Below are 11,684 nucleotides of genomic sequence, written 5' to 3'. Positions count from 1 at the left end.
TTGCTATGAAATATCAGTTGTTGCGAGTGGCTTATCAGAACAGTTGTTTTCGCATATTTTCTGTTATTTCTGCTGAAATAAGAAGAGTTTGATGTTTGTTTTTTCTTTTCTTTTTTCTGTTAGCAATAGACACCAGAAAAGGTAAAAGGACAGGATTCTACACTGTGCGAATCTTTGCTATCCTACTTAGCTTTTTAACAGAAAACATTTTTTTTCTATGGTGCTACATGTACATTCCGACAAACAGTTCTCATGATCGATTAACTTGAAACAAGAATTGACTGTTGTATATCTGTATACAATATCACAAATTGTATACTTACCACTTACCTCCATCCAAAGTTTAAGCTTCCAATAATTCTATTGTGTTCTGCCTCTATATTGTGTTTAAAACTTTCGGTCTTAACAGGGTCATTATAAGAAAACTGTTATCAATCTTTTTTTCATTTGCTGGTGTTTATTAGATATATTTCTGTAGCGTTAAGTGTCATTTTATACATTTTTGTGATATGCAGTGTACAGAAACAGAAATCTAATAGACTTTACGACATTAATCGATGCCCGGTTTACGACATCCGGAAGTACACTCCCCCGTGGAAACGTAAACAAATCGATACAGTGATATTAATAAATAAATTAATAAATTAAGTCTAGCATCTCTATTTTCCAAACAGGTGGCACTTAAACACGTTATCGTGAATCATTTAAATAATAGCTTATTCCCGACAGCGGGACTTTGGTAATGAGTCAGCATGTCGGTCTAAACACGTCATTCGTATATACCTGTATGTGTACACATTTACATAAGGTGTACACACGTACGTGTGTGCTTATCAGGTGTATCGATATGAGGAAGATATGTACCAGTATATTATTAGTAAATACAGGTCGTGTTAGACTTACTGAGTGTACTTCAAACCGAAAGTGACTATATTCGTAAAGGAATTAAGACTACATACATGGATATCTATATATAGCACATTTTTATTTATAATTCTCATGCGTGGCGTTTCAGGAATGAACTCGACAACAGTAACATTGGTTGTATGCGTAAGGGCCTGTTGTTTCGCCCTGTTTCTGTACTCGTTTCTGACAATTCATATATCTTTGTCGGCAGTGCTAGCTTTCTTTCTCTTTCTGGGTAAGTAAAAAGTACATGTATTACATATGCCCAGAGTCCTGAAATTATATAAGAGTTATCTTTCTTTAACAGTGTTCAGTAAAACCAGCTATTCATAAACTATTGAAAAGAAAACAGAATTTTATTCAAGAATTGATTTATGTCTATGTATTTACCGTGATCACATTAACAGTGATAACTATTAACTACATGTATATATTAGACCTTCACAGAAATGCGTCTCCTGCGTCCATTTTTTTTAACGAGAAACATAAGGACACAGTTATTTTTTATGAGAATACCTACATGTATGTGTGAAGTGCCATAACTAAAAAAATGGAATATCAAAAGTGTTCAAACTTGATTTGTAATCCAATGTGATAATGAAAAAGTTCGAATTGATGTAGCAAGCGGAAGTGAAGAATGGTCCAAATAAATGTTAATTGTGACATTTTCTATGTGAAAAATATCACAACTCTAGCAAAAAGTGGAATAGTGGAATATCCACACAGTACTCCAAATCAAACTGTTATTCATATAATGAAAGTTAACAAACTGCTTTAGCAAGCAGAAGCGAAAAAATATAGAAGCATTTAGTTTACTATGTATAAAGGGCCATAACTCCAACTAAAACGGAATGTTGGCATTGGGTTCGAACTTAATTTGTAATCTATTCAAATAAAGTCGTATCCCATGTTAAAAGTTGATGTGACAAATAACATCGGATAAAGTCCGGGAAATTTGATTGTGTCTGACACCAACCACGCGTGACGACTAGCAACGCGATCTCTAATAAAAAAAAAGTGTCTTCGCAGACGACACGAAAACACTGGCAGGGAAAAAGTACCCGTATCTTGATACATGTAGTAGGCCGACAACTGTTGTATCGGGAGTCGGAACCAGGCGATAATCTATATGTATGTATTTAGAATAAAGTAGTTTTGAAAGGAAGGGTGTCAGTTTTCGCCTTCTGGTGGCTATCACCGATAGGTTTTATTTTTTATATATAAATACCTTGGGGTTAGGTGGTCATTGTATGGAAAGCAATTAAGGTCAGGTCAGAGGCCATCTCGAGTTATGAGGGGGTAAAATGAGGGGTCAATTTTCCTATTGGCTCAATGTATGCTTTTAGAATCTTTTTTTTTTCCCAATAATTCTGATGCATTGATATGTTGAAAATAAAACAATTGAAAAAAATAACACATAGTCAAAAAGTATGTTACTGTAATTTTCACTTCCGGTCATGCTTTTATAAAGCATTATTATCTGAAAAAACGGATGGTTTTACAAGACGATGTAAATAAAATATCATGACATTAATGAAGAAATTTAAATTCAAATGAAGGCAATAGATATTACAATCTTATTATCATTGTTATAAACCACCCTTAATTAACGTCTACTACTATTCTGTAGAAAACTATTGTTTTGAAGTAGGGAGGTGCCAGGGAAAAGATCAAGTAAGTTTATTTTCCTTCTTTTCACTTTGGTTTTTCATTTAGCTTCCGTCTATATACCGAGGATCGTTAAGATTGTTATAGAATCGAGAACACCAACGAAGGAATTGACAACAAAGCAAATCATTGACGAACTCTATCCGAAAGTGAAACCGGAAGAACTTCAACAGGATGTAGCCAAGTCAGTTGCCGCCCACGTGACGTATGACGCAGAACGAGTCCGCAGCATCGACAACTTCAATGTGGTCAAACAAAATACTGAATGTGTATTCGCAAAGAAAGCAAGGTTATGGGGATCTAAGGATTGGACAGGAGGGCTGAGTCTTGGTAATTATCAAAAGTATACCTACACCAAGGTCTGAAACAATACAAACGAAATTATAAATGTCTACCACGAACATATTACAAACGAGATTACAAATATCTACCACGAAAATATTACAAACAAAACTATAAATATCTACCCCGAAAACAATACAAACGAAATTATAAATATCTACCACGAACATATTACAAACGAGATTACAAATATCTACCACGAAAATATTACAAACAAAACTACAAATATCTACCACGAAAATATTACAAACGAAATTACAAATATCTACCACGAAAATATTACAAACAAAACTACATATACCTACCACGAAAATATTACAAACAAAACAGCATGTATCTACCACATAAATAATAAAAAAAAAAAAACGATATTGCGAAATTCTACCAAGAAACAATTCAATTGAAGCAACAAAATTCTACAAAAAAACAAAGCTAACCAGCAATCAAATACACGTCCGGCAAAATCGGAATTCAAGTCTATTCATTTTTCAACAGATCAATTCTTTTGAGGAAAGCATGGGGTTTTGCCGATTCCAGTCTCTTTTACGTTTTCATTAGGCAGAATCTGTCTGCGATTTTCCATACTCATGCTCACGGCGGTCCACCATTTTGTGTTGACAGATAACCAACCAGTTGAACGTGGGACCTAGTTATTATTTTGGGGAATTTCCCATTTACTTCCATAAATGCAAATTTTCCTACAATTTTAGATTCGGGATAATTTGATAGGTATATATAAAGTGTGAAAACTGTAAAGAGGTCAAAATGAAAACATTTATATATATTTCTTTGGGATTATATTGCTTTAATCAATCAACATCACTCCATGTGTTATCAGTTTTCTTGTTAGTAGTCGACACTATTAAGGGAATCTTGGTATTTGGAATAACAACGAATTTAACCTTCAGAAAAAAACTATTTTTATGCTAAAAATAATATTTTTGTAGTGATGCTTATGAAATCTCTTTAACTGTTTTATTTCGTTCTGTTACATATTCCGGTTGCAAATGCAGAAGAAAATATTCACAGGTAAGTGAATTCTACTTAGTGAGTTCTATATCCCGTAAAAGGACAAATGTTTGGTATAGTTTGACGTAGTATTAACACTATGAGTTCTATTCAAAGACGGTGTCCACGAATGATTTGGTCAATGACGGACTATTTATACTAAGCATATGCCCGCCGGATTCGACAGGCGGAATATGGTTTACTTTCTACGTCCATCTATCCGTCATCAATTGGTCACACTTTTGGTGCAAGTTTCCTCAGTGGTCTGCAGTTCAATCAGGCGACGTTTGGCATGGATGCTTGTTATTTTTTTTTTTTTTACTTTTGACAAGTTTAGAACTTCGCCTTGTTAGTTAGCTTTTGCCCCTGATTTTTGAATGGCCACCGGTTAAATAAGATACATTACTTTGTTATAGCTCCATCGTTCTGCATTAATGTGCAAATATAACACAAAATCATTGATAGGATCAGACGGGTGTGTCATTCAAGAGCATGCGGTGCTTTTGTTTATCACACTGACTCCTCACCTGGTCACATTATACTAACAAAGGTCAAGCCAGTATTTACCGCCAAAATAATAGCTGACACCAAGCAGAGAACAACAAGTACCGCTTTTACAGTCTTGTGTCTGGATTTCGACAATTCAAGAGAACGGGTTAGCTCGTCCAGTCTAGAGAATCAATGATTTGGCTCGACCATTCAAGAGAAGTATTGGTTTGACTCGACCAATTGTGAGAATCAATGGTTTGGCTCGACCATTCGAGAGAATCAAGGATTTAGTTGGACCAGTCGAAATTATCAAAAGTTTGGCTGGGCCTTTCGAGAGGATCGGTTATATCGTTCGACCTTTCGAGATAATCAATGTTTTACTTCGACCATTCGAGAGAATCAATGGTTTAGTTCGACAATTTGTGAGAATCAATGATTTGGCTCGACCATTCGAGAGAATCAATTGGTTGGCTCGACCATTCGAGAGAATCAATTATATAGTTCAACGATTTAAGAGAATCAAAGGTTTGACTCGACCATTCGGGAGTTTGGTTTGGTTTGGTTTTATTTGTTTAACGTCCTATCAACAGTTAAGGCTATTTAAGGCCTCCCGTGTGTGCAATATGCATGGGTGTGGTGAGTGCGTATTTGTGTTTTAGAAGGTTGCGGTATGTTTGTGTTATGTCTTCTTGTGAAAGGTCGGAACTTTTCGAATTTATAGTGCTATCTCATTGAAACATGCTGCCAAAGACACCCAGCATGACACCCCATCCGGTCACATTATACTGACAACGGGCGAACCAGTCGTTCCACTCCTAATATTCTGAGCGCTAAGCAGGAGTAGAAACTTCTATTTTTAAAGACTCTAGTATGTCTCGGCCAGGGGACAGAACCAAGAGCCTTCCTCACAGAAGCTCAACTCAAGGCCAAAGGTGAGGTATGGTCAAGGGAGACATTAGGAAGAAGAAAGTTGTTAAGAAAGAAATGAAAAGATACTATCTCAAATTTATATCAGAGAATCAATGGTTTGACTCGACCATTCAAGAAACTCAATGGTTTGGCTCGACTATTCGAAAGAATCAATGATTTAATTCGACCATTCGTGTTAACCAATGGATTTGCTCGACCATTCGAGAGAATAATATTACTTTTCTCATATGAGCACTTGCTTAGCGTAAGGTCTAAACTGAGGTAGTATCAAGGATCAACTTATGAAATCGAAAATTCTGAAAACAGAAGAAAAATCGATTGATGATGGATATGGTGTATGTCAAAAATCTCTTATGTAACAAGGTTAAATTCACAGCTACATTTTAAAAATAACACTCCGTATTTAGAACTGATACTTTAAACGTTTAACTTGATACCCTTTTGAAAGTCAAATACGTGATTTATATATATATATATATATATATATGTGTGTATATACATTGTAACATTTAATAATTAGGAAGTTGAATGCACATCATGATATATATATAGGTTATCAAGTTACCTAGCTTAAACAGTTCTTGGTGTTGGTATATCATTGTGATAATTTATTAATCTCTCTTAAATCTTTAGATAGAGACATGTTGGTACTTAACATAGAAGATATCACGGTTACTCTATCAAGAGAAAAAAATTAAAGTAAGATTTGATAATTATATTTTACAGATTATCGCCAACGTTTTTAATGTTTTCCATGATGTGTCGACAACACCGTCTGGATGGTTTTGTAATAGAATTACCACTGGACCCGTATGTCTCAGATATTGAGGTTTGTGTTCACTTGTCTTACTTCCGCTCAGTAATAAATCTTTCTTCTTTCTTTTCTGCTATGATTTTGTTATAATTTCAGTCATACCATTTCTAATAAAACCGGGAAATGTTTAGTTTTTTTTTCATTTTTAGTTGTTTAACGTCCCCGCAACAGTCAAGGTCATATGGGGCGGGTATCAAGGACACGCCACAAAGAAAAACAAAAAATAGAAAGACAGAGCAGTGGGAAAAGAGAGTTTTGTTTGGTTTGGTTTTATTTGTTTAAAGTCCTATCAACAGCTAAGGTCATTTAAGGACGGCCTCCCCTGCGTGCGACATGCATGCGTGTGGTAAGTGCGTATGTGTGTTGTGGGAGGCTGCGGTATGTTCGTGTTACATGTAAGTCTCCTTGTGATAGGCCGGAACTTTTGCCGATTTGTAGTGCTACCTCACTGAAGCATACTGCCGAAGACACCTAACAGGAAACCCCACCTAGTCAAATTATACTAACAACAGGCGAACCAGTCGTCCTGCTCCTAATATGCTGAGCGCTAAGCATGAGCAGCAACTACCATTTTTAAAGACTCTGGTATGTCTCGGCCAGGGGACAGAACCAAAATCCTTCCTCACAGGGGCGAACGCTCGACTCAAGCCCAAAAGTGAGGCATTGTCAAGGGAGACATTGGGAAGAAGAAAGTTGTTAAGAAAGAAGAGAAAAGATAAGATCCCAAATTTAGTCGCCTCTTACGATCATGCAATAGGTGCAGCAGGTACAATTCTTACGCCCTACCTGCAGGGCAGGAGAAAAGAGAGAAAATACTTAAAATCCTAAGTGTTACAATGGGGCCAGCATGTATGCCAGACCTTGTATACTGCCTTTGAATTCGTTACTATTCAGCTCCTTCACGTCTTCGTAACTAGCGAGGTCGTATCGCAGCTGCAGTAACGTATAGTTGGGTAACACAATGTCATTGTTACAACCGATTCCTACTATATCAGCATTGGGCACAACTTCATCTGCAGCACAGTTTTTAAAGTATTATCATGATGGTGACAAAAAACGAGCAGATCAGATGGAGATGTTGTGGTTAAAGCTGAATATAAATTTCTTTTGTAAATTTCAAAAATCATAATTTTATTTATTTTATTTTGCATAACGCTATGCATAACCAAAATTTCTGTTTCTTTACAGCATTTTTCTGACAGTGTTCGCCGAGTTCTGCAAGTCCTCTCTGATCTGGACCCTAAAGGATCTAGATGTATGGATACAATCGGGACGAGGAATCAAAGAGGATGGGTCTTTGAATTTAATGACATCACCTATTTTATTACAACTTTTGCTCCATTTTATCCAGACACGAATTCGCGTCATTCGTTTGGTTCTCGAAATGGCTTCATTCTATTTCAACCGGAAATTAGTTTTGCATTACATAATTTACCATCTGATACCCCGCACACGAACTGGGATCGACCCGTCACTGTCCGGGATAAGATACGAGTTGCATTTCGAGACGCCGGAAGGGAGTACGAGATCCCGACATCGCTTTTCAGACCTCTTGCCTGGGATGTAGTTCGACCATTATATAATGAGGAACCAGTTATCAGATGGTGGGAGAAAATTCAAAAGAGTGATTCAAACTCTTAAACTGCCTTTACAGTGTAATACTCCCCTTATTCTACTTGTAATTTTGCAACATACTGAGCATCTCGCTGAGAGAAATTTTACTTAACCAACATCTGTTTTTTTCAAAAGTCGTTTAAATTTATAAGGTTACATGTTGATACACGCAATTGCTAATACAGTAATTCGTTCTCGAAAATGAAAAACGTATTTTTACGTGTATGTGTTTCATTGTTCGATAGTTCATTAAATGGTTTATATAAGGACAGGTCAACATTGATGTTCACATAGACATATTTATCAGACTTGTGTATTCTATATTATCAGGCATGCTGCTTCGCTTAAATATAGAAAGTGTTAATAGCTCTCTCTTTGATCTTTAAAAAGTACCCATGCATATAGTTCATGTAACTGTCAAAGGGACATATGTATATGAGGACATGTGTTTAGTGCGAAACCGTAGAGTGTTGGAATGTTCTACTAGTTAGCAGGAACAAGCATGACACAAGTGTGAAATATAACTAACAAATCTATTTCTTAATTCACTGAATTATCCAGCGACCAAAAGACGTGTTAGTGGTGTAGCATACAGCCTAGTTTGACCGATACATCCAAAACGATAGCATGCCATCCCATTCGGTCACTTTACACTGATTACGGGCCAACCAGCCTTTACCGTAAAACGTTTCACAGAGCATTAAAGACCAATTCTATACATTTCCGGTCTGGATACAGAACCCATAATTTTCCTCGTCTTCATTGGTTTAAGTTAATGTTGTTAGGTTGTTTTTTTTTTGTCTTATTTTATTTTTGTTTTCTTTTAACTAGTGACTTTTTATATATAGCAATATCGCTACGCTGCGCCTTATATGAATATGCCAACATCCTCATGTGTATTTAAACCATACAACAATCTCGCCCTTTCTGAGTCATATTATTATATTTTCATTCTGAGTGTTGATTCTTTATATGAACATACTAAGTAAAAACAGCAAACATGTGACCATGAAAACACTATAAATAGGTAAGAAAAAAATCGTTTCATGTACTGATTTTCAAGAGAATACATCAATTAAATATCAATACGTCAGAAAATAGTACCCATTTCATTTCCGTCAATAGTGTTCGTTTTTTATACGTTCAATGTAACAGCCTGGGTCATTTAAGGACGTGCCAGGTTTTGGAGGAGGAGGGTAGCCGGAGAAAAATTACCAGCCTACGGTCAGTACCAGGCAACTGCCCCACGAACTCTCAACCCAGAAGTGGAGAGCTAGTGATAAAGTGTCTGTACACCTTAACCACTCGGTCGACGCGGTCCCTGAATTGTATTCTCTTTGCCATCTATTCACACACAATAAATCTGGTTTAACAAAAATTATTGTATTTGATGTTATTTGATGTCTTTTTGCTTTGATTAAAAAGAGAAGAATGTCTGAAAACTGCGGAAGGACACGGCATGGGGCCGTTAAAGCGCACAACGGAATAAGTATATTGCTAGTGCTATTCATGGCCGCAATGAAAATGAAAATAATCCATTCAGTCCCTTTGTGGTAGAAACAAAACACACGACTTTTTTTGGGAAATTGTAGGTATTTCACTCTTGTCAAAAGTTAACTAATTCCAGCGAAAAAATATACTGAAACGAAAAAGAAACGCAACTTCAAATTGTAGGTTTAATAAAATAATACTTGTGAGCATTATGTTTAAATTTCATATGTAATAGTTAATATTGAATATTGATGTAACATCCTTTAAATGTTTAGAGATTTTTAAGAACAGGTCACGTTGCTAGAAGGTCATGATTGGTAGTACCCTACGTGAATCCAAGTTGAAATGGCAGCAGTTTTGAAACCGTGCCCTAATATCGTGTGTGTCCTCCTCGAACAGTTATCACATCTCTAATTCTTTGTTGCATTGAGTTCATCAGGGCATTGACTTTCCGTATTGGAATGTTATTCCATTCTTGGACGAGTGCATTTGCTAACTGAGGGAGGGTATTTGGGGGGTTACGGCGATTTCGAATTCTTCTGTCTAATTCATCCCACAAATGCTCGATTGGGGACAGGTCGGGGCTATATGGAGGCCAATCTATAGGAACAATGTTCTGTGTCGCAAGAAAGTCTCTACAGACTCTTGCAACGTGTGGTCTCGCGTTATCTTGCTGAAAGGTTAGATGATGCTGCCTAACAAACGGCACAACATGGGGCCTAAGGATCTCATCCCGATAGCGTACGGCCGTTAAATTCCCATTGACTATCACCAAAGGCGTCTTCAAACCATGGGAGATTCCCGCCCAAACCATAACTGATCCACCCCCAAATCGGTCGTGTTCCAAAACACAGGCGTCAGCAAAACGTTCGCCTCGACGCCGGTACACACGTTGACGGCCATCTGCTCGAAATAACGTGAATCGAGATTCATCGGTGAAGAGCATAGACCTCCAACGTCTCATAGGAAAACGTCTGGGCATATGTGCCGTTGCCCATTGCATACGACGTGCTCGACGTTGCGGTGTTAGTGGTAAACCAACGTACTGTCGCCTTGCACGCAAATTAGCCTCACGCAGTCTGTTGATCACTGTTTGGGGATGAATTCGACGGTTATGATTACCAATCGTATTCCTTGCCATTTCAGCGGCCGTTAATCTCCTGTTACGCAGGTGTGCCAACCTAAGAACCCGGTCTTGACGTCGCGACGTTACGCGTGGACGTCCTGATCTCGGCTGGTCATCGACTCTTCCTGTTGCGTTAAGACGTGAAACTAATCGACTAATAGTCGATTTGTGAACTCTGAATTGTCGAGCGACGTGAAGTTGCGTGTTCCCTGCCAGAAGCATCGCTATAGCACGTCCTCTATCAACCTTTGATAACCGTGGCATAATTGTAAAAGGAATTATTGTTTGCAAAAGTATTGGCGATGATGTGGCTCAATGTTAGTGATGAATTGATACTGGTTTGAATGAAAAAAGAACGCATATGTTTGTACAGGCACGGTTTTTGATGTTTTTACCGCGCCGGAAGTGCATAGGTCTCTAGTCACACTTGGGTGATTTTGAAGATTGGTATGGGTGTTAGGCAGGGTGCATGTTTATTTCCGCGATTTTTATACAGATATGTATATTTAATACAAAATTAATCACAATTTTCCATGTTGCGTTTCTTTTTCGTTTCAGTATATATTCAACACCCACACGTTGTATTACCTCTATGGATTTTATCATTACATGGATACTTCAAATTCTTAATACCGCCATTATATTTGATATTAATCATTTAAGGCGAGGTTTCAAAATCTACCAAACAGTCTTGATTTGGCAGTAAACAAAAAGTACGGCGTCCAGTGTAGAGCTACTGTACCTTGTCGGCTATATCATAGTATTTTACCTAAAACAGAGGCGTACACTACTTTGGGAAACATTTAGAGTGCTCGATCAATTGATAAAAGTTGTTCACATATATCATCAAAATGACACAAGGCTCCATGTTTCTTTGTAAACATCACCGAAGAAATTCACGCTTGTTTTGTTTGGTCAACACTTTCATGCGTAAAGGGCATATAATTATATCTCTGCTAGATGGCCAGAGCTGACGACTATATCTGCAGATTGTTCGTGGAGTGTACCGCGATAGAAGGTTAGATGGAAAGTTGGTTATCGACTTCAAGTGCTTAACTAGCGCACGTTCTTAAATAATGTGTGCCGTTCCTTCTCCTTAATAACAATTTCTGGTTGCTCAAAAAAAAAAGAATTTTCCCATTTAGAATTTTATAAGACAAATCCTACAGAATGGAGAATCCACGGCATATTTAAAGTGGCTCGAAATAGCGAATACTACTCACCAAATGGTGAACGGAAAAGACAAACATTTTTTTCTTTACAGAATTTTGATTTAAAACAAAATCATATGGTAGG

At 37.2% G+C, this 11,684-nt stretch overlaps 1 protein-coding gene across 1 annotated transcript; it reads left to right on the top strand.

Annotated features, from left to right (window-relative positions):
• The first annotated feature begins 798 nt into the window (after positions 1-798).
• On the top strand, positions 799-9,149 carry LOC117345380. The gene is made up of 5 exons (XM_033908454.1): positions 799-1,141; positions 2,623-2,904; positions 3,930-3,945; positions 6,070-6,172; positions 7,346-9,149. Exons 1-5 carry the CDS (start codon positions 1,000-1,002, stop codon positions 7,796-7,798), a joined length of 996 nt encoding a protein of 331 aa, XP_033764345.1. The 5' UTR covers positions 799-999; the 3' UTR covers positions 7,799-9,149.
• The last annotated feature ends 2,535 nt before the right edge of the window (positions 9,150-11,684 follow it).

This window comes from Pecten maximus, chromosome 16 (genome assembly GCF_902652985.1).
Source record: "Pecten maximus chromosome 16, xPecMax1.1, whole genome shotgun sequence".
NCBI classification, from domain to species: domain Eukaryota; kingdom Metazoa; phylum Mollusca; class Bivalvia; order Pectinida; family Pectinidae; genus Pecten; species Pecten maximus.
The sequence above is the reverse complement of the archived record's forward strand: the minus strand, read 5'-3'. Positions and strand labels throughout refer to the sequence as shown.

Excerpts from the sequence above, each read along its gene's own strand:
- LOC117345380 (XM_033908454.1), top strand. The coding sequence starts at position 1,000 with ATGCGTGGCGTTTCAGGAATGAACTCGACAACAGTAACATTGGTTGTA. Across the intron at positions 1,142-2,622 it reads AGCTTTCTTTCTCTTTCTGG|CTTCCGTCTATATACCGAGG; the intron begins GTAAGTAAAAAG and ends TTTTTCATTTAG. Across the intron at positions 6,173-7,345 it reads CGTATGTCTCAGATATTGAG|CATTTTTCTGACAGTGTTCG; the intron begins GTTTGTGTTCAC and ends GTTTCTTTACAG.